The sequence below is a fragment of the Nerophis ophidion genome, linkage group LG25, assembly GCF_033978795.1.
Source record: "Nerophis ophidion isolate RoL-2023_Sa linkage group LG25, RoL_Noph_v1.0, whole genome shotgun sequence".
Lineage (NCBI taxonomy): Eukaryota > Metazoa > Chordata > Actinopteri > Syngnathiformes > Syngnathidae > Nerophis > Nerophis ophidion.
Genome location: NC_084635.1, coordinates 16,834,480 through 16,858,861, shown reverse-complemented (window position 1 = coordinate 16,858,861; position 24,382 = coordinate 16,834,480). Strand labels below are relative to the sequence as shown.

The 24,382-nt window shown below is 38.5% G+C and overlaps 1 protein-coding gene across 1 annotated transcript in view; it reads left to right on the top strand.

Annotated features, from left to right (window-relative positions):
- LOC133542916 (E3 SUMO-protein ligase PIAS1-like) overlaps positions 1-24,382 on the top strand; it is a 173,406-nt gene that overhangs the window by 43,686 nt on the left and 105,338 nt on the right. Inside the window, exon 2 of the mRNA XM_061887176.1 lies at positions 23,453-23,945. Coding sequence (XP_061743160.1) covers positions 23,453-23,945 — 493 coding nt within the window. The remainder of the gene's footprint in view (positions 1-23,452; positions 23,946-24,382) is intronic.

The window sequence follows — 24,382 nt, the reverse complement described above, 5'->3', positions numbered from 1 at the left end:
TATTTTAAAGTGTTTTAATGGTTTTGTTGTTGTAAATAAAATAATTACTGGGCACCCCTGATTTATTTACATCTTCCAGAATTTTCCATTGAAGTGTCAATCACAGCCAGTGTGATGAACCTTGTTGCCGTGCACAGATTGTAAAGTTTTGTAGCTATTTGAACATATCCCTCGCATGCCAACTCTGCAGATCTGTGGCTTACATGCACTGTCTTTATGCCCTCTGCGTGTGTGCTTACTTAAGCTGAGTCCTTGCATGATAACGGGGAAATATTGTGTTCACATCTGTGTGTGTGTTCTGGATTTTCCTGTTTGCAATCATCTGCGGTATTTTTCGTGTTTATGTGTCTTTAACATAAAACCTCAGTTACTAATAAATGAATTTCATTCACACAGGGCCAGGAATGATAAATGCTGGCCTGCTTTTAATGCATTGTAACTTGCTAAGTAGTTGAATATAGTGTGGTGAACGATTAATTGCATGATAATTTACTTGCGTCATGTCCTGTGCAGAGTAAGCTGTGCTATATAATACCACCAAACATTGTAAAATATCCACCCATCCATTTTTCTACCGCTTGTCCCTAATTTCGGTGAATAGGCACCTAAAAATTGTGGCATTATAAACCTACTGTATTTATCACGCAGACATACAACAACTGGAAATGCACTCAAAAAGTGCACAGCTCGCCATAGTAAAGAACCTTATTAGAAAATCCTGAATTCAGTCAATCATCTGGATCACCCCCAAAGTCAAATCATTTGCTTCTTATATAATTTCTGACATTTTCTAAAAGTTGAATCAAAATCAGTCCATAACTATCTGTATAATCTTGCTACTATCAGACAAGCGAACCCGAGCAAAAAAATACAAAATTTCCTGGTGGTGATAATTAGGACACTGCAAGACAAGCAAAAGTGTTCTTATCATTATACTACAGATGTAAGGATGTGAAAATTTTATATCATGGTTATCTTGAATGCGATAATTAGTTATCTTTATATCAGTATTGTTGAATGCTAGGGGTGTAACGGTACGTCTATTGGTATTGAACCCTTTCGGTACGGGGGTTTCGGTTCGGTACGGGGGTGTCCCGAACGAGTTTCTAAGCTAAAGTTTTAACAAGCTGCTTTGCTTCTTCTGCTTCTGTGTCAGCACCCAGCATTGTCCCACCCACACAACCATCTGATTGGTTATATACAAAGCGATAACAGCCAATCAGCAGTGCGTATTGAGAGCGCATGTAGTCAATGCTTCAGCGTCGAGCAGTTATGTGTTTAGCAGGTGAGCATAAGACTGCGTACTCCCCCCAAATTATAATAAACACTTCCCATTTATCATTCTAGTTACATGACTATGAGCCCGTTGACGTTCTAGAAACTTAAACTGCAGCTCAGCTCGCTCGCAGTCCTGGCTTGAGGTGAAGGCTAATTAGCTTTTAGCGTAACGTTAGCTCATTTTGCTGTGTGTGTGTGTGTGTGTGTGTGTGTGTGTGTGTGCCTGCGTGCGTGCGTGCGTGTGTGTTAGGGGCAGCAAAGCCATGTCTGTCTGTTATTTCACTTGAACTCCATGGTGTTCAGGGATGAATAGTCTCTCCTTTTACTATTGTACTATTTTTTTCAGCTATAGTTACATTTATCATTAGTAATTTAGCAGCCTAGTTTAAAAGGCAGGGTCCCTGCTATCACATGTTGACAAAAATATAACATTTACATAATAAAAATCAACTACAGGCTTCCCAAATGCTGTAATAAATTAAGCATGATGAGTTGACTTGAAACTGTTTATTGTTGCACTTATTGTATGTAGAAGAAAAGTTTTGTAATTTTATTTAACCAAAGCAACAACTTGAGGCAGTTTAATGTGGTATAATGTGGGCAGAATTATTTTAGTGTCTCAAAATGAACCGAACTGTGACCTCTAAACCGAGGTAACGTACCGAACCGAAATTTTTGTGTACCGTTACACCCCTATTGAATGCACATACAAAGTACTGATACACACATTAAAATCTTTAACCCAGTTTATTAAACAGATAAATACGACATACAGTATATTTTCCTTGGTATAAATAATAAGTTTTGCTGAATCAAGTCTGCACATGTGTAGTAACATAAAATAGTCCATTGCATGAGAAGGGTGGGGGTAGCTTTCTAAATGGTCATGATTTAAGCTTTTTGATGTAGCTTTAGGCCCAAAAATTAAGAGATTGTTTTAAATAGAATAAACTTTTATTAATTGCTTTCACATGTTGTTTTGGGCCACAAGTAAGTGCTTTTGTTTGCATAATGGCAAGTTCTCAGAGAGCACAGCCTCGAGTTGTCATGATCCGTTACCTAGATCATGTTCTGTTTAGTTTCGGACTCCCTCAGTTCCTGTTTTGGGCACCCCTGGGTTTGTTTTAGTTACCATGGGTGCTGATTAGTTTCACCTGCCTCTGATTAGTGTTTGGCACGCTCACCTGCTGCCGGGCACTAATCAGAGAGCTACTTATTCACATTGTTTGCCACACATGTTTGCCGTCCTTGTTTGCTGTGTGCAACAGTTACGATGGTTTATTTCTGTTTCCTTGTTCTAGATTCCCGTTCTAAGTCTCGCCTTAGCTCCCGGTGCGATCGGCAGGCATACATTTTGTTTGTTTCCTTAATATTTGTATTTCATTGAATGATTCGTAGACATTAAATCATATCCTTACCCGCACATTTCGTTCTGAGTTTTCCGTCTGCATTTTCCTGAAGGAACTCTCCTGAAGGAATCAATAAAGTACTATCCATCTATCTGGGAGAACGACCACGCAGTAAAATGCGACCCCGGCGTGACACTAGTAGGTTTAGCTTACACAAATACATAGCTTTGTTGTTCAGACAACAATATGTTTAGACAAGTTTAGATTCGGGTATGTCATTTTTTAGTGGGGAAAGAAAGACGTTAATGCCTCTTGTTTTCATTTTAGCATTTAAGATAGCTGTAGGTTCTTCAGGGAATGAGCAATATCAATGGTCCATGGGTATATTGATACGTGTTTATCAATCATGTTGTCATGACCTCTGTGACATTTGTAGATTTGTTGTTTCTCCTGTATGTGTAAGTAATATGTGTGTTCCTGTCCAGAGCTCTTAATTTGTAAATGCCACTTCCACTGACTGTTAGTAAGTTAGCTGTCACACCTGTCCTTCATTGGCAACCGAGACACTCCTGTTCTTGGTTGTCAGTCAGGCTCTTATATATTGCCTGCCGTGTCTGTCAGACAGGGTTGAATCCTTGTCTCCTGCACACACAGTAAGTTCACTGTTCTTTGTGTCAACTGAGTCAGTTATATTTCTAAGATATTTTTGTGTCTCGTGCACTTCCTCGCTGCACTCGCCTTCTTCTGCGGCTTACATGTTAATTTACTTACATTCCACCTGCCGTCTCTGTGTTTTTGGTGTCACGCCACAAGCAACGTTCTCCCATTGTTCCACGTTTTTTTTTTCGATAAGCGTTTGTCGTGTTGGCTTTAAACTCGCACAGGAGAGAGATTGAACCCTGCTGAATAAAAGTTATTCAGAGAGTTTTAATAACTGCTCCGGTTTTGATTTTACGCGCCTTCAAAGAACCCCTGCACAAAGTTTCCTAAATAATGTCATTTTTTCCTCTTTGAGCTGTAATTTGACCCCCTTAAATTGCTTCTAAGTGCAAGTTAAAGCTCTACTATGCAAAGCGAAAGCCATTTATCAACAACATCCAGAAACGCCGAGCTGTAATTTGACCCCCTTAACATGCTTCAAAACTCACCAAATTTTACACACACATCAGGACTGGCGAAAATTGCCATCTAATAAAAAAACAAAACCCCAAAAATAAAATTGTGCTCTATCGCCCCCTAGGAAAAAACACAGACAAAACTGCTTGTAATTTCTGTTAGGAATGTCATAGAGACATTAAACAAAAACCTCTATGTAGGTCTGACTTAGACGAGGGCTTGGGTTGCGGGGACAGCAGCCAAAACGGGCCCGACCAAGGCTGCTTGCAGCTTCAATTTTGATTTGAAATGGTAATACTAACCATTGAAAGTTGTACTGAGGTTTATCATTAAAACCAGTATTTATTACATCGCTACATTAGACATTTTCCCGACAACCTATTGGCACTTATTAGGTGAGTCCAACCTGCGCTTCTGCAAAGATGTTTTTTAACCAATCATCTAGAGCTGGGCGATATGGCCTTTTTTTAATATCTTCATATTTTTAGGACATATCGCGATACACGATATATATCTCGATATTTTGCCTTGGATTTGAATTAACACTTGATACATATAATCACAGCAGTATGATGATTCTATGTGTCTACATTAAAACATTCTTGTTCATAATGCATTAATGTATGCTCATTTTAAACTTTCCTGCAGAGACGGAAATACCAACTAGGTCAATTGACCAAAACTGTATTTATTAAACAGTTATTAAGCAATGGGACAAACATTCATGTCATTTCAAAACAGAAAGTGCAAGATTGTCAGAGACATTATAAGTGTCAAATAAAAAATGAGCTGCATAATAGGAAATTAAATAGTGTTCGTCGTTCGCTATGTGGTAGGTTACTACAGACGTTATTAAATTCTGTTGTTGACTATTTTTTTCTTTCGGTGTTGATCTGGAAATGTTTGCCTCGGCATTTTGATGGTGTGGGCGTGTGGCACCAAACGGAGATGTTGACATGCAGTTTCAAGCACTCTTAATTCTCTAGCAGGTGACTTTTAAAATGATGCTACATATTAGCAGTAATGCTACTTTTGGTAGCAACGCTTTTGGCCCACACTTTACAAATTACGGATGTCTGTTCGACATATTCCCACTTGAAGCCACACCACCGCCAGACGATGTTGGCGCCTGCTGTTTTTCTTGGGAATTAATTATTCCTTCATTCGCACCTTCTTTATCTCTGCTAGCATCACAGCTAACGTTACCCATGCTTCTACCTCTCTGCTCCGCAAGGGCGTATACGTATGTGACATATGATGTGACAGTATGTGACGTGTTTAAGAAGGTGCGCTTGCTGTCTGTGAGAAGGAGACACAAGAAGGAGTGGGAAGAGCCTGTAGTGTAATGCCCACAGCTAAAAGCGTGAGAACTAAACTCCAATATCACGATAGTCATTTTCTATATTGCACAAACCCGCGATATATCGTGTGTATCGATATATCGCCCAGCCCTACATCCATCCATCCATCCATCTTCTGCTTATCTTGCAAAAATTTAAAGATGTGTTGCACATTTTGTGATGATTCAGCTAAACACCTTAAATTTAATACACTGGTTGTTTTGTAGAGAGCTTTGAGCTGTTTGACAAGTCTTTCTGACTTAAGGGGTCAAACCTTGGGTTTGTTTTAAGAATAGACGTGTTAGCTGACTTAACTTACTTACACAAACAAATGCACACATGCCTCCTATGGATCATACATACCTTCTATTCTTAATGTTTGTCTTTTCCACTTTGTCTACGTTTCTCACATGATGCGTCCATCTAAGCAGTCAATTTCAAACCCACAACCCCTCTTTCTTGATCCCCCTGGAAGTGTGGAGAATTTCATTTGGTTCAGATGCTCTGTCACTTGCTCCCCATCCCCCTTTGCCTCATCCTCCCTTCCATCATTCTTATCCTCCAACATACCAATGTTCAGTCAAAACGTCTACTAAGATGGCTCTGTCAATCAGTAATCCTTGTTTAGTTATCATTAGATTAGGGATGGAAATGCTGTGTTGAAAAATGAAGTAGAACGTGCAATACTCTGAAACTAATCCCATTTTTTTCGGTCGTAACAAGTTCTGCATTGCTGCAACATTACTCAGAAGTGGCTTCACCATAGGCATGATTACAGTAGCTACGCTTTTCTTAAGTAATTGCAACTTATAACTTCATACACTTGTTCTATTGAACACACACATACATACTGTGCACACAGCACCTACATGAGTAAATAACAAAGATGCAAAATATTTAGAAATACAGGTGATCCCACACACTGTGTCCGCCCTTACACTGTAAGGTCGTGAGTTCAAACCCCGGGTGATTCATACCAAAGACTAGAAAAACGGGACCCATTTCCTCCCTGCTTGGCACTCCGCATCAATGGTTGGAATTGGGGGTTAAATCACCAAAATGATTCCCGAGCATGTCCACTGCTGCTGCTCACTGCTCCCCTCAGATCCCAGGGGGTGAACATGGGGATGGGTCAAATGAAGAAGATAATTTCACCACACCTAGTGTGTGTGTGACTATCGTTGGCACTTAACTTTAACTCCCACCTCTATTATTGAAAAACAAATCCGAGATAGTGAAACACTATAATGGCTGAACTGTAAACTACAATTTATAAGTATCAGCCAAAATGTATAACCTGCTGAGATAATGGGTGAAGGCTGAAAACTGGATAACAGTAAGAGCTTGGCCTGGGCCGATAACACATTTTGCTTGACGATATATTGACCTACATATTATTGCGGGGAAACAGTATTATTTTTATAGGTATTTTGAGACCAAACTAGCCACTGATATCAATCAATCAATCAATGTTTACTTATATAGCCCTAAATCACTAGTGTCTCAAATAATGATATACCCTTTCAAATACAATAAACTTGTATTTCTCCTATAATTTAACTTTGTATTTGGAATTAGATTAGATTAGATAGTACTTTATTTATTCCGTCAGGAGACTTCCTTCAGGAAAATTAAAATGTTCAGTACAATCCCATTCACGTTTAGACAAACATTACAGGGAGACAGAACAGGATCGCTGACTGGTCTGCCGGCTTCCAGCGCCCCTTACAAAAAAGATGAGATACAGGTAAACAAGGGGGGGGGTAATGGGAGAAAAAAATAGAAGATTAAAATAAAATAAAATAAAAATCGGTCTTAGCCTGGGCCCTGGAGAGGGGGTGCAGACTGAGGCCAAGGGAAAAAAACAACAACTCATAGCCATGGTACACAGCCCTCTTCCATGTGTGTAAGAGGGAAACATCAAACATCAAAGAACACAGAGGACATTAAAGACATTAAAGCAGCAGATACAAGCAGACATTTCTACATACAGCTATGAATAAAAACTAAAAGAAACATATGCACTGTGGTGGCCTCTGCGGTGTTCCACGCCATTGTCCGCTGGGGTGGAGGGAGCATGGCCAGAGACAGGAGCAGACCCAACAAAGCAACCGAGACAGCAGACTCCACTCTCGGCCAGTGTCCAGTCCGCATGGATGAGCGAGGATACGTCCAAGGTGACTGAGGTGTCCGACACCTGCTCACCCAGCCAAGACACCACGAAGCCTCTCCGTCCCAGCGCTCAGTGCTAGCTCCGCAGACCTGTCCCCTCATCCGCATCTCCTCCAGTCCCTCCAAACTCTGCAGTCCTGTCCCCTCATCCGCATCTCCGCCAGTCCCTCCAAACCGACTCCGGTGTGGCAGACACCCAGCAACATATAAATGTTTAAATCATCAAGTTAAAGAAATCAAACAAATAATACAAATAAAATATTCCCTGTCAGGAAAATGTTGAACTTGAATAAAGATCACAACCAAAACCAATTAAATTTGTTTCTGTCTCTGCTTAGTAGGGGGTCGGGGACCCTCAAATTTACATAACCAATACAATAAATAAAATGGCTAAATCCATTATTTCAATAATGAACATGAAGGCAGAGGTACAATAGTACATTACTTAACTGACAATCACTTTTCAAAAAAAAAAAGTCCAGAGTAACAATATAAACACGAGGGGTTTCCAAAAAAAAAAAAAAAATCGATTTTCAAATGAATTAACGGTGCTTAATAAATACAATTTAAAAAATCCAAAATCAATAAAAAAAAATAAAAAAAATATATATATTTTTTAAACTGTTTTGTCCAGCCACTCTGGCAAATCACATTGTTGATGCAGATGCCCATATCTGATGTACAGATTTACTGTACTTTAAAAAAAGAAGTGTTGGATACTTCTCCTGTTGCTTTATTTGTATAGGGTAGAATAGTATTAAACAAAACCAGTTTTCCTTTAAGAAGTATAAACAATTATCACAGCTGTTCATCTATTTTATGGAGACATGTAGTTAATCATAGAACTGGTACCCCAACGTTATTTAAATGTGTTAATTTTGAATCAAGAAATGATTCTGAATCAAAATGTTATCCTCAAGAATCGAATATAATTGAATCGTGTGGTGCCCATAGATTCACAGCCCTAATAAACACTACAGTATAAGCAGATTTTATTAACAGGTTTTATGCAAAAAACAACAAAAAACTACTTAAGTCTGGCAGATTCTGAGTGAGCAACACCAACATGACATTTTGACAAATGTCTGTCAGATGTTTGCAACTTTTTCAAAATGCCAGTTTTATAACAGTACTATAGGGCAGCATGTCTTTGGATTAGATTTTTTTTGTTGGCACCTTTTTTGCACAAATTTGGCAAGGTGGCTTCATAGTGTTGAAAGTCTCATATTGTTCCAAAGGTTTACAACTGAAATATTACCACACTGGTGCAGTGGTATTGGTTTTGCGATCATTTTGTTCTCCATGTTCTTTACTATGTTCGTCACAAGCTAAGTTGTTGCACTGCGTGCACGCTCGCTCAAACACAGACACTTAATTAAAGACAAGAGTACTCCCCCACTTATTTTCTAACGTGGGCAGCTGCTGACACCTATGCAAAGAGTGAATGCGATTGAAGCCCTTGAATAAGCTTGTACATGGCTTTTATCGACGCTGGAAAAATTACTGACTTCATTTTCATTCATCATTCAATTAATTGACTTATTTACTATTGGCCTCGGTCTAGTAAGGGCTGTAACTGTAAAATATTTTAGTCATTGCATAACCAATCGATTAGTTTGTTCAATGAATCGGGTAATCGTATAAAACACACTTTCTGTCTGTTTGGAGCAAAAGTGATGGAGATGTTTCTGAAGCGCAAAAATTATGTTTTAAAACTGTTAAAAGATCAATTTTGGATATTATGACTGTATTTTTATCTGCACTTTATTATCACTGACAGTTTATTTAAGAAACATTTATTATTTATTTTTAGAGCTGCAGCTATCTAATATTTTAATAATCAAGTAATCTATCAATTTGTTTTTTTGATTAATCAACTAATCAGATTAAACACTTTATCGTCCCAATGCGTATTTTAGGGAGAATAGTTAAAACAATAAGGATATTACTGCTTTTCATAACTTTCATTCTTGTTTCCCCCTAATAAATGTACATCATCAACATTTAAATTGCACCTTTAATATGTGTGCATGAAGAATAACCAAATCAAGCTCAGGTGTTACAAATCTACAAAGATCACAAGACCACAAGATCACAACACCACTCGCATGTTTGCAGCAGTCATTGGGAAAATATGTCCGCATATTTAAAGTTCCACGCACTCCTTGTGGTTCTGATTGTACAATTTTTTTTTAGTTACACTTATTAAATGATTATTCAAAGCAGCAAAATAAAAATACTAGCTTTTCTTTGGTAGTCAAATCGATCAATTTAGTCCATTAATCCTTGCAGCCTAATAACAGTTGTTGCGTTTCACTTACTTTTAATGATTTAATCCTCAGTTTTGAATTACTTGCCTCTGCAATAGAACATAACATATTGTTTGTCAATACAATTTTTTAATAAAAAAGTGGCATTGAAAAAAATCACTGTGCTGAACATTGGGGCCAAACGATCAATTGCATTTGCAATATATATTTTTGACCTGATAAAAGGTGACTAGAAACAGCACGTTAGTTGTGTGGAATTATTTAAAAAGATGCCCGGTAGTGTCAGATGTTCAAATACATATGTAGTCCAGTTCACAAGGTGATTGAAATGCTGAGCACTAACGCGCCAGAAGACAAATACTCCCAAGACATTGGCCAAAATGTTTATAAGTATAATTACGTATTATAACAGAATTCAAAACGACACAGGGAAATTATTAAAGCACAAAGATTACCCTTTGTTTGGCTTGGACTTCTCAAAAGGAAGCTATCCTTTTGTATTACTCCACCCTTTTCTGTTGTTTTATTTTTCCCTATTCAAAAGTCTTTGATCAACATTATATTTAGGATTGTGATTAGGGATGTCCCGATCCAGGTTTTTGCACTTCCGATACCGATACTGGCCGATACTGGCCTATCCGACGAGCATGTATTAAAGTTTAAAGTTATTCAGCCTACTTAGTTGTCAGATTCATGTTGAAAAGGGTATTAGTACTCTTAATAACAACTAGCCAGCTGAATTAGTTGAGTTTGAATGATACACAATGGTTGGTATTCAAGGATAAACACAAAATAGAAAAAATTATACATGACAAACAGAAATGGCATCATTAAACAGTAAAAGAGTGAACAGTATAAAGTGAAAATAATCCTGTAAACATTATTAAAGAAAGCAAAACACACAAACAACCCGAGTGAGATAAAATGTCTAACTCAAGATCAATACTTGCTCTTGAACTAGTGTAAACTTAAAAAAAAAAATAAAAAAAAATCTACACACTCCTTTCAATTGTTTGCCCCAGTCAGAGGGTGCAAACAATTGAAGTCCAAGAATAATTACCAGAGTTTGTTGGTGACAAACCCCAAAATGCAGAGAAGGAGGCAGGTATTGAGCAAGAAAACATGGTTTTAATTTAAATACTAGAACAAAACCAAACAAAGGTTTCAAACAAAAAGCGTGCACGAGGCGGATAACAAACAAAATGAGCTTAGCATGGAAGCCAGCAAAAACAGAGCCGGGAACAGAAGTCCTTACGTGTTGTACAAAGACAAAATAGAAAGCAGGGAACAAAAAACAGTAAGTTACAAACATCTCACGAATTATAGCTTACCGCTACGCTGCAACGACACGACAGGAGTGACAATACGATACAGAAGCGACATGCAATACCTGACAATAATCCAGCACTGACTGGAGGAACAAAGCAGGTAAAATAGGAGCGGGCTGATTGACACCAGATGTGGCCAGGTGCCGATTAGCCGCAGCTGAGGGGAAAACAGCGCACAGGGGGAAAAAAAGGAAACAGACAAAATAAGAGAGCTGACATAAACTAAAAACAGGAAATACTAAACACACAGAGGAAACACTAAAACACAAACAGTAAGTGGAAAGCCTGACAATAATGGGGAGATTATTTCTAACAAAGACGAGCACTTAATGATGCTCAGTTGTCAGCCTGCTCCTGTGTTCATCAATGATGAGTGCTTAAAAGCCTCTTACTCTCAAGAGTCATTAAAATGTCTTAAACTTTACCACCACGCTTGACTTTATTGTGGCATGTTTTGCACTCCACCTCTTCATCTTTTTTGTTTTGTAGGGTAAAATAATCCCACACAGCTGACATTTTTACCGTAACTTTTAATTCACACGGCCGTCTTTAAGGGTTAGAACACAGACCTGTGGATGTGTTGAAGGTGTACTGGAAAATGCGGAACGGAGCGTAGGGAGCAGCAGAAGAGTGGAATGTATTATTTAAATCGGTGCGTTGGAAAACACGGACAGGATATTTTTTTAAAAACTGCATCTTGATCGGCATTTTCCCATGCCTTGCCGATACGCATTTTTTGCCAAATATCGGCGGCCGATCCGATCCAAATATCGGATCGAGACAACCCTGATTGTGATACACATGACATCTCATTCAAGATACATTTTGACTTAAACTTAGACTTAGACAAATTTTATTGATCCACAAAGTAAATTGTTCCACACAGTGGCTCAATTTCAAAGGATGGAAAGGTTAATGCAGGTAGTAAGTAGACTAAAAAGTACCAGAGTAGCAGTAGAAAATATAACATATATGTTATATTTTCACATTATATATACAGTATATTGTATATACTGTTATATATCATCCATCCATCCATTTTTCTACCGCTTGTCTCTTTTGGGGTTATTATATGATATATTTTTATATAACATACACAATATATAACAAATACCAATTACTATGTACAATATTACAGTACATGTAACAGCTGCAGCAAAAAAACAACAACAAAAAAAAGATTATCAAGGCAGCATAAAATAGAGAGTAGATCCAGCAGACAATAGACATTATAAACAAAGAGGGGTAGCTAATATAGCAAACTAACATTTGCAAAGTAAATTTTAAAAGTGACATTATGTAGTCAAGATTGAACAGAAACTAATAAAAAAGCTTATAGGAGATAAGGAGAGCGTATGCATATTTTTCACTGCATCTCCCTCTTCCTCCGCCCTCCACAGTGTTTTTTTTATTTTTTTATCCTAAATGTATTTTCCTCTTTTTTAGCGGCCTGGCAGAGGAATTTTACTCATCCGCAGTGCAGTGCATAGGGATCGTGTGTGCGTTTTTGTGCCACGTTCATGCGGTTTGTGTTTTTTTGCGTGCATGTTTGCTTTGGTTAGAGTGGGTGGTTTGCGCCCTGTGTGTTTGTGTTGAGTTCGATGAAAGTGTGTATTTGAAGTGGTGGCCAGCCAGTATAATCATATGGCCACATCCCCCCTCTTTGCCACATGCATATTTCATTGCACTGGCCATTTATGTTACCAGCAGGACCATTCCTTAGCGGTGTGTGTTTGTGGAATGGGAATATTCAACATAATAATATTGAGTTATCAATTCATTCTGGTAAAAGATCTATGGATAAACAGCTAACACTTTTGTGCTGCTGCTTTGATTGAAGCTACTTGTCTTACTGTAAAAACAATCTGTGTTGGACTGGTATGTTTAACATCCAGAGCTGAGAATTACATTTACATAGGCTTGTGTGCTACAAGTAAGGCACATGAATATTGCATATGTAATAAAGGACATAGCTTTGTCCAGACTGGTAGCTATTCTTGGATTTTTTTTTAGTGTCTGAGCATGAGTGTTGGACTTTAATGTGCTTGTCCTAATTATGTCATGACTCTGGAATAGGAATGACTGATATAGCCTAAAATCTATATTGCGATATATTGCAGCCTTTTACAAAAACTATATCACAATATATTATTCGGCAAATAATTAATACTATTCATTTGACTCCAGACGTATTCAGTAACATTGCGTATTTTCCTGTAGTAATATTTTGTCAAAACTATTATTAATCTACTTGCTAATTTACTGTTAATATCTTATTTACTTTGTTCACTTTCTTTCCATCTACACTTCGGTTAAAATAAAAAAAAAAACAACTACTACACCTGGGCCAACATTTGATAAGTTAATTAATCAAACCATCCCGGTGTTTCCCCCAGAATATTTGTGGGTGTAAGGAACAGTGTAATTTAGGCTGTCGCCACCATCACGTCTCCATCTCATCGCTGCCTGGGGGGGCAATAGTGGTGAAGTAGGCCGGCTTCGTCACATGGCAATAAATTATATATATCTCGATATTTTTTCCGTAAAGTAAAAACAAAACACGAAACAGTTCTAGTTACCTGTGATACTAAGTATGTCATTATTTTGACTTAGTAAATATTGACTTACTCAGACACAATAATGACTAAGTCAAATTAATGTCTTATTGTAAATAAGCGTTTGCACTAATCGTTTGAAAAAAAGAGTTAAAAATGGGGCCACATGCTGACATATGTTCAAGTCATCATGCTTACTTTATTACAGCATATGGGAAGCCTGTAGTTGATTTTTATTATGTATATGTTCTATTTTTATCAACATGTAATAGCAGGGACCCTGCCATTCAAAACTAGGCTGCGACATTACTAATTACTAACATTACTAATATTTAATGTAACTATAGCTGAAAAGTAGTACAGTATCAATAGGAGAGAACACCATGGAGTTCATGTAGGCTTTATGATGCAGTTACATTATTATATCAACGATCGAAGACAGAAACTCTTCATTTACATAATGTCATTTTTTGCTGCTTCAACACAGAACAATACAAATAAGGCAACAACAAGAGAAGTATCCTACACTTCTCTTTTGTTAAGTAAATATGAACAGCCAATATGGGCATGTACATCATCTATATCAGAGGTCTTATGATGACGCGTGCGCGTGACGTCACCGGTTGTAGCGGACATGCTCGTCCAGCACCGTTTACGGCTAAAAGTATTCTGCTTTAATCGCATAATTACACAGTATTCTGGACATCTGTGTTGCTGAATCTTTTGCAATTTGTTCAATTAATAATGGAGAAGTCAAAGAAGAAAGATGTAGGTAGGAAGCGGTGTATTGCAGCTGCCTTTAGCAACACAAACACAGCCGGTGTTTCCTTGTTTACATCTCCGAAGGTGAAGCTTTACTATGGAACCGAGCGACCACATGTCAACCGGCAGGTTTCGGTGAGAAAATTGTGGTAATAAGTCGGCTCTTACCGTAGACATGAGTGGAGCTTGCGTCCTCCTGCAGCTGCGAACTCTCTTACCTCCTCCCACCGGAGACACTGGCGGTCACCACACCCGTGGCCACACCCCTCCGATTTTCAGGTACCATATAATCTCAGTAAAACACTAGTAACACAATCAGCAGATAAGGGATTTTCCAGAATTATCTGAGTACATGTGTCTAACAACATCTGAATTGCTACCACTTCTAGTCCTTCACTCTCACTATCCTCATCCACGAGTCTTTCATCCTCGCTCAAATTAATGGGGTAATCGTCGCTTTCTCAATCCGAATCGCTCTCGCTGCTGGTGGCTATGATTGTAAACAATGTTCAGATGTGAGGCGCTTCACAACCCGTGATGTCACGCGCACATCGTCTGCTACTTCTGGTACAGGCAAGGCTTTTTCATTAGTGACCAAAAGTTGCGAACTTTATCGTCAATGTTCTTTACTAAATCCTTTCAGCAAAAATATGGCAATATCGGGAAATGATCAAGTATGACACATAGAATGGACCTGCCATCCCCGTTTAAATAAGAAAATCTCATTTCAGTAGGCCTTTAACAATACTGTGATGATAATGATAACCGTGACAGACAGACTGTATTTTATTTTCATTATTTGTTTTATTTAGGTTGGATATTTAAAAGTTTACTTACATTCTAATTACATTGTTAAAATATATGAGAAACATTTTTTTTTTGCATTTGAAAGGGTATACTTGCACTCTTATTGTGTATTATCATTACATCATTGGTTAATTTGGTCTCTAAACAAAAGTTGACAATAATATAGTTTATCAGCAATAATATGTAGGTAAATATATCGCCAGCAAAATTTGTTGTCAGCCCAGGACTACTAACTACTTATTCCAATATGTTTCATTAGTTTTGGCCGATACTACAAATGTGGGTACTGCCTCAATACCAAGTAGCTACAGGGGAAAAATAAACCTTACCAATGTTCATACTTCAAATTATTAAGATGGACTGGACTGTTAACACGGACCACCAGTACAAGAAAGGACAGAGCAGGCTGTACTTCCTCAGGAGACTGCACTCCTTCCTCCTGCAAAAAACTCCTGTGGATGTACTACCAGTCTGTGGTTGCCAGTGTTCTGTTCTACATGGTAGTGTGCTGGGGGGGGCAGTACATCTAAGAAGGACAGCTCCAGACTTGAGAAACTGATCAGGCGGGCCGGTTCTACAATCGGAATGAAACTGGACACACTGGTCACTGGTGACGGTGGCAGAGAAGAGGACTATTGACAAACTAGTGAGCATCCTGGATGATTGCCAGTCACCCCCTGCATAGCGTTATCAGTAGCCAGAGGAGCCTGTTCAGTTCTAGACTGCTTCATCCCAAGTGCAGGACTAATCGACTCAAAAAGTCCTTTGTCCCACACGCCATTAGACTGTACAACTCCTCTATGGGGGGGGGGGGGTGTTTACAAGGATGACGGGGGATGCAAAACAATAACAGTGCAATACGTTTTCATAACATGGTCACTACTGCCTACTTTGTCTTGTTATATTCTTATTTTACTGTTATATTTTTATTCCCATTGTTGCTTTTTAGTTTTTATTCTTATTGTAAAATTTCTGTATTTTGTTTCCATTTAAACCCCCATTATTTACTTTTTACTTTTATTTAAATTGAACTCAACTCTGTACACTGCTGCTGGAATTTTAATTTTGCTGAAGGAACTCTCCTGAAGGAATCAATAAAGTACTATCTATCTATCTATTATTTGAAATAAATAAAATAAATAATAGTTTTTCTCAAAACCGTGTAGCCCTAATAAACCATATACTGATTAGGGCTGCTACTAACGACTATTTTGATAATCGACTGGTCATTGAATATTTTTGCGATTAGTGGACTAATCAAATTATGAAGCATAAACCTATTCATTGGCTGTAATTTAGCCAGTTGCTTTTAAATTCAGCTTAAGATATTTTTGGCACGGGCTAAAAACAAAATGACTAATTAATGAAGTTATAAATATTTATTAATACTGAAACCGATTATGCTCATTAGGCTGTCAGAAGAACAAAAATAATTATCAAACCTTCATCCGTTTAAAAACAAGGACAGGCCCAGTGCTAAATATAATTATTTTATGAAAACAAAGGACAGTAAAAATAGCATCAATAACAACATCAAACACCAGAACCATCGAACTTCTTCAAAAAGAAACAAGCATCTTGTCATTATGTGTTTAAAAAGCTGCGCACAGGTATATTATGGATGATTGATTAACTCCTGGAATTTTTAGCAAGCTAATAAAATTGATTAACTTAGAAAGTTTTAGCTACTGTATGTAATAGATTGTGTATTTATTATTTTATAATATCAGCGCCGTGGTGCCTATTGTTTGTGTGTGTGTGTGTGTGTGTGTGTGTTATTGTGCCTATCTCCTTTGTACTGCAAATTGACCGTTTCACACCAGAAGTTCCTGATAAATAAAAAAAAGTACTAGTGGTCTTTAGCTAAAATGATAGTTAAATCTATTGTTCACTTCATCTTACACTTGTTAGCTAACTAGCAAGATAATAAACTATATATATTATCGTGTTAAGATCGGATTCTCCAGATGTCTGACATCATGCTTCTGCTTTAAATGTTCCTGTATCACATTTATGTACTGCCATAAAAAACAAGGTCCGCTGTGCATAAGGTCATCATGTTTTTAATTAAATTATAGAGTGAAATGTTCCCATATTTTACATGTTTTAATCTGCAATGTTTTTGTATGTCGCCATGCTGACTCGCTTCCTACCGGAAAAACACAAGTGATGATGTAACCGAACCATTGTCGACAAATCGTTGTACCCTTAATACTGATAGTATACTTGGTATCGTTGCTGTTGACATTTGTATTGAATCGTCCGTCCCTGTTTACATTTAAGATCTCTAACTTAGTGGTTAGTTATGTGTTTTTGTATCCACCTATGGTGGTAGTCAAGCATGTTTAGCTATTCATCATCCTCTGATCGTCCAGTGTAGTAAGAAATGCAGTGTATTTGCCACCATGGGGGCGAGAATTAGTGATTTAAAAGCTGCACTGTAGAGGGACATTAGCCGCAAGCTCGCTAGTAACATTGAGGATGCCTTCATTCGCTTGTCGCTGGGAAATTTGCAGTACATAGCTAGAATGTGTCATCAACTTAAATTAGTTATGCATTAGTATTACAAATTTTATAGGCGACCAAATTTATGTCAGTATATCGTGCAACCCTACATATCATTTTATTCTAATGAATTCACATCACCAACATTGACATTTTGATATCAACCTATGTGCATAAAAAAAACATCTGTTCACCACACCAATCTTGGCACCCACATACCAAAGTTCTCATGTGCGCCCTTTTGTAGTAACCGTGCTTAAACAATGTTGACGTATTTAAAGATCGGGGCATTCCATGCAGTTACATTTTTATTACTTACACTCGTCAAACAATTAATCAAAGCAACAGTATATAAATTGAAGCTTTTTAGTAATTGATTAGATCAAATAAACGTTTTTCATTCATTGTTCAATACACTGCATTTTTGTGTTTACTTTTCAAAGGCTGATAAGACACAATTGTCAGTATTTCAACTAGGGCTGGGCGATATGCCCTTTTATCTCGATATTTTTAGGCCATGTCACGGCCATGTCTCCATATTTTGCCTTAGCCTTCAAGGAACACTTGATGCATTGAATCACAGCAGTATGATGATTCTTTGTGTCTACGTTAAAACATTTTTGTTCATACTGCTTTATTATATGCTCATTTTAAACTTTCAATTAAGTCAATTTACCAAAACTGTATTTACTAAACAGTTATTAAGCAGTGGCGCAAACATTCATGTCATTTCTAAACAGAAAGTGCAATATTGTCAGAGACATTTTAAAACAAGCTATTAGTGCACTTTTGTGCATGATGTCACTAAGATGACATATCAAAACAACACTAAATTAAAGTGCACTTTTTGTACGGAATGCAATTACAATTGTTTAAAACAAATAAAGTGTACTTTTATGCATGATCACACAATATATTTCAATAATTGTCAAATAAAAATGAGCTGCGTAACAGGAAATCAAATAGTGTATGTCCTTTGCTATGCGGTAGGTTACTACGGACGTTAATAAATTCTGTTGTTGACTATTTTTTTCATAAGATCTGGAAAGGGTTGCTTTGACATTTTGTTGGTGTGGCACTGAACAGACATGTTCATATGCAGTTTCAAGCACTCTTCATTCTCTAGCGGGGGACTTTTCAAATGATGCTAAAAATTAGCAGTAGGTGCTACTTCTTGTAGCAACACTTTTGCCGCACACTTGTTCGACATATTCCTGTTTTGAAGCCAAACCACCGCCAGACGATGTACCCTGTGCTGTTTTTCTTAGCAATTAATTTTATTCTTCCTTCATTTGTTGCCAGATTGGCACCTTCTCTCTCTAGTATTACCACTCGCACCACTCCGTTAGCATCACAGCTAATGTTACCCATGCTGCTACCTCTCATGCGAGGGCGTATGATGCGAAAGTATGTGACGTATGTAAGAAGATGCGGTTGTCTGTAAGAAGGAGACACAAGACAGAGTGAGAAGAGCCTGCAGTGTAACGCCTGCAGCTAAACTGCGTGAGAACGTATACTCGAGTATCACGATATAGTAATTTTCTATATCGCACAGAGTCAACCCTGCGATATATCGAGTATATCGATATATCGCCCAGCCTTAATTTCAACAAATAAAATATTTTCCCAACACATTTCTGATTAATTTTTTCCAGTATTAAACTGTTGACTCCATCGACTCAGATCCCTATATTGATTAACTGATACTTTAAGCTTTCATTTAAATCGAAAGTCAATGGAATACCAACAAAAAGCCACCAAAATCACGCTGTTCCTTTTTAAAATCTTCCAGAAAATAATGTGAGTGTATTGAACCATTTCCAATCATATTGTTAGCCAAATATTTGATACGTATTTTATCGTGAGCTAAATATCGTGTATCGTATTGAGAGATTGGTGTATCATTACAGCCTTAGCTCTTTATAAAACAACTGATTAGTATTTTCCATTGAACTGTCATCTATAAAAAAAAAGCCCATCCAAGATGCCCGCACTATCATTTAAAAACAGGAGATTTTCTTGAGGTTTTTTTTTTCAAGTCTGAATAGCTGATATTTATGTGAGGTCGCACAAAAGCCTGAAGCTCTTATGTGTATAATTTTGAATGTCAATTAAATGCAAAGACCAGGGTACAAAGGAATTTTAAACAGCCCCTCCAGACATTGTCTGACAAATAATCAAGTATATTGCTTTAGTAATCTGTTACTAATTTTGATGATTTAGTATAGCTTTACACACAAAGAATCGTCTAATTTTTTTGTATGTAAAGGACACGAAATATTGTGAAAATCATCTTTTGAGACCGCACTTTGACAGCATGCCACAGTCAATGCTTTTTTTTTTTTAGCACCCAGTGTTGTACAAGTCTACAGTCCAGTGCAATCATTTTTTCTTTCTATTGTTAATTTGTAAGACGTTGGCTTACTTATCTTACTTCGCTCTGGACCCCCTCATCTGGCCAAGTCTGGGCAACATGTTTTTCTTGCGATACCGTAGTTTCGAATTACTTCGGTGATAAGCAAACTCTTTGGTGCTCAATTTGCAGACATTACCAGGGTGTACCCCGCCTTCCGCCCGATTGTAGCTGAGATAGGCGCCAGCGCCCCCCGCGACCCCGAAAGGGAATAAGCGGTAGAAAATGGATGGATGGATATTATCTTCTTTGTATGGAAGGCAGTTTTCTGAAAATGTGTTTAAATTAAATAAATAGGCATTAGTAGTAGAGGTGCTTAAAAAAATCCATCCACATCGCAATTTTTATTATTCTGATTGTTAAGCGATTGATAATTTTCAATAATCCAAATGCCGTCGGAAATACCAGGTACCATTTAACCTAAAATCCAATGTTGCCGTAGTCCATGCAAATATAATAGTAAAATACTTGTAAATAGGACAGTATAGTTATGATTATCAGCTCATTGATAAACAAAAAAAAAAAGCTTTTGTTCTTCCACCAATTAAAATATATTAACATATAAACACACAGACATACAAAGAACTGATACTATTAAGTGTCATATCAATTTAAATGTGAAAGGTACCCATCCGTATCTGACAATATAAAATACTTAAAATAAAATAGAAAATACATACATTTTTGGATTTTTGTTTACTGATCTCAAAAAAAGATCCAAGTTAATTTGTCCCATTTACAGCAGGGGTTCCCAATCTCTTTTGCACCAGGGACTGGTTTAATGTATTTCACGGACCAGCCTTACACATGTGGCAGATAAATACAACATAAATAAGTACATGTAAAATACAAAGCACCACAATGCTTTATTCGTTTGGCCAAAAAGCTCTCCAAAGACTTTTTTTTTTTATTCATTTTCGCTAGATTATGGCCTTTTTTTTGGTAACGTATATACATGATTCATCATGGTCTAATTTTCCATGCGTAAACACGTGTTAATGCTAACTACTTGTGCAACAGAGCTATGTGCAATAATAACAACCCTTTAACTTACTAGGCCAAGGGAGATGTGTATTTTCTTCATTCAGCACACTTATTACATATGCAACAATTCAGCCCACTTGAACATTAGCACAATAGCTCTTTTGCACTTTAACTACTATGGTGATTTTATTCTTGATCTATTCTGAGCTGAGGTCATGCAGCAACCTCCTGTTTTCCATGGGGCTCTATTTTATTTTATTTGAATTATTATATCTGAGTCTGTATTTTATTGTACCGTTTATGTCTAATGTTGGTGCTTTCTAACTTCTTATAGGCTTTGTTTTATATAACATTGACCTGCTGGGGACTACCCATGGAATTTACCCTTTGGCTACAATCTGCCAAATTTACATTTTATATATTCATTATTAGTTGTACCTTTGTTACACGGGACAATGCACATTACAGTATAACCTCGATTAACAAACTTAATTGGTTCTTAAACTACCTATTGGCACCTGTTCTTGTGTATTTAGGATTTGAATAAATCCCGAAAATGTGAAATTAAACCATGGACACATGTCAAGAGATATTTATAAAACAATCTTACCTTCCTGGCTGCTTCCCCAAAATGAGCTCTTTGGAATTTACCCCATTTGTGGCGTCTTTTCCAGTTGTCAAGTCAGCGGATATCTCCAATAATGGTAGAAATTTAGCCAAAGAGCTGCAAAGCGAGTCTGCCACTGTAATCAGAAGCTGTAGTCAATAAGCTCCTTATTTTTGGCTATGCTCTTGTTGTGGGGCAGACTGGCTTGTACGTGCACATGCATCCTCCGCTGCCATTTCTGCTACAAAGTAGCGTACAGTTAAACTTATATCTGTCAGTAAATTCCATATGAAAAAACTTAAAACTGTAACATGGTTGGCAGGGAGAAGACGCAGTCAAAGTTGAGCTACGTAAAGAAGACCACAGAAAGCAGCTTGAAGATGGTCCATAAAACATAATCTATGCACAATTTTGGAAAAGGGTGGAATGCCATCTCCGGGTTGGGGAGGAGACCCTGCCCCAAGTGGAGGAGTTCAAGTACCTAGGAGTCTTGTTCACGAGTGAGGGAAGAGTGGATCGTGAGATCGACAGGCGGATCGGTGCGGCGTCTTCAGTAATGCGGACGTTGTACTGATCTGTTGTGGTGAAGAAGGAGCTGAGCCGGAAGGCAAAGCTCTCAATTTACCGGTCGATCTACGTTCCTATCCTCACCTATGGTCATGAGCTTTGGGTCATGACCGAAAGGATAAGATCACGGGTACAAGCGGCCGAAATTAGTTTCCTCCGCCGTGTGGCGGGGCTCTTCCTTAGAGATAGGGTGAGAAGCTCTGCCATCCGGGAGGAACTCAAAGTAAAGCTTCTGCTCCTTCACATCGAGAGGAGCCAGATGAGGTGGTTCGGGTATCTGGCAGGATGCCACCCGAACGCCTCCCTAGGGAGGTGTTTAGAGCACGTCCAACCAGTAGGAGGCCACGGGGAAGACCCAGGACACGTTGGGAAGACTATGTCTCCCGGCTGGCCTGGGAACGCCTCGGGATCCCCCGGGAAGAGCTAGACGAAGTGGCTGGGGAGAGGGAAGTCTGGGTTTCCCTGCTTAGGCTGTTGCCCCCGCGACCCGACCTCGGATAAGCGGAAGAAGATGGATGGATGGATGCACAATTTTGACCAAAGAACCACCATTACATGTTACATAGACCACAAGGAAGTGTTTCAAATGTACAAAAAAATATGACCCCCTTAATAGAATAGTATGCTTTTTATTGTCACTATACACAGGTACAATGAAATTAAAAGCAACTCCAGTATCAGTGCGCCAACAAAACATAGGAAGGAAAAAAAATAATTGTGCAAAAGGAGGTATGGTGCACAGTCCAGTTCTGAGAACAAATGTTCTGAATGTGTTGTTTAAATATTATACTATATTCATCCATCCATCCATTTTCTTTCGCTTATTCCCTTTGTGGTCGCGGGGGGAGCTGGTGCCTATCTCAGCTACAATCGGGCGGGAGGCGGGATACACCCTGGACAAGTAGCAGCTCATCGCAGGGCCAACACAGATAGACAACATTCACACACTAGGGCCAATTTTAAGTGTTGCAATCAACCTATCCCCAGGTGCATGTCTTTGGAAGTGGGAGGAAGCCGGAGTACCCGGAGGGAACCCACGCATTCACGGGGAGGACATGCAAACTCCACACAGAAAGATCCCGAGCCCGGGATTGAACCCTGACTACTCAGGACCTTCGTATTGTGAGGCAGACGCACTAACCCCTCTTCCACAATGAAGCCCCTACTAAATACATATATACACATACATACATATAATTGTTTCCGTGCGGCCCGGTAGTAAATGCGTCTAGTCCCGGACCATTGGTTAGGGACCACTGACTTACAGTATGATGACATTTTTGCTAAAAAGATCCTTAATAGATTGTGATTAACTGATTTGACTTTACAGGTGACAACATGGAATAGAGTTCAAACATTTCATTTGTATTCTTATTCTCCTTATTGTTGTTTTCCACAGCAAATGGTGATGAGCCTACGTGTATCGGAGCTACAGGTGCTGCTGGGTTACGCTGGGCGCAACAAACACGGACGTAAACACGAGCTGCTAACCAAGGCGTTGCATCTGCTAAAAGTCGGCTGCAGCCCCGCCGTGCATATGAAGATCAAAGAGCTGTACCGCCGACGTTTCCCTGCAAAAATGTTGTCTCACTCTGAGCTCTCTCTGCCCGGACCACATTATCCAGCCGCAGGGGTGGTTGGAGGAGGTGGAGCCGCGTTACCCGCCGGCTTGACGCAGCTGGCATACGAGGGTCATGCGGGCCACACTGGAGCCCCGTCACCTGCTGCCTTACTTCCCCTCTCGCTACTTGGCCCCGGGAAACATGAACTGACCGGTTTGACGCACCATCTGTCCGCCACCGGCCCGCTGCACCCTGTCCATCCGGACGTGAAGCTCCAGAGGTTGCCATTTTATGACATGTTTGATGAGCTCATCAAACCAACAAGTCTAGGTAAGAGCTTGTATGAGTGTTCTTCATAAAGGGGTGGTCATTAATCCCATTTTGTGGTTCAAAATTAAATACTATTTTTTTTATTTTATTTGTAATAGGATGTGTTTACCTCATTTGTCATGTCTTTAAGTTAAAGGCCTACTGAAACCCACTACTACCGACCACACAGTCTGATAGTTTATATATCAATGATGAAATATTAACATTGCAACACATGCCAATTCGGCCTTTTTAGTTTACTAATTTACAATTTGAAATTTCCCGCGGAGTTTCTTGTTGAAAACGTCGTGGAATGATGACGCGTATGATGACGTGTGTTTGTGACGTTATTTGTTGGAGGGGACATATTAGCTCAGCACCACTTAACGGCTAAAAGTCGTCTCTTTTCATCGCATAATTACACAGTAATTTGGACATCTGTGTTGCTGAATCTTTTG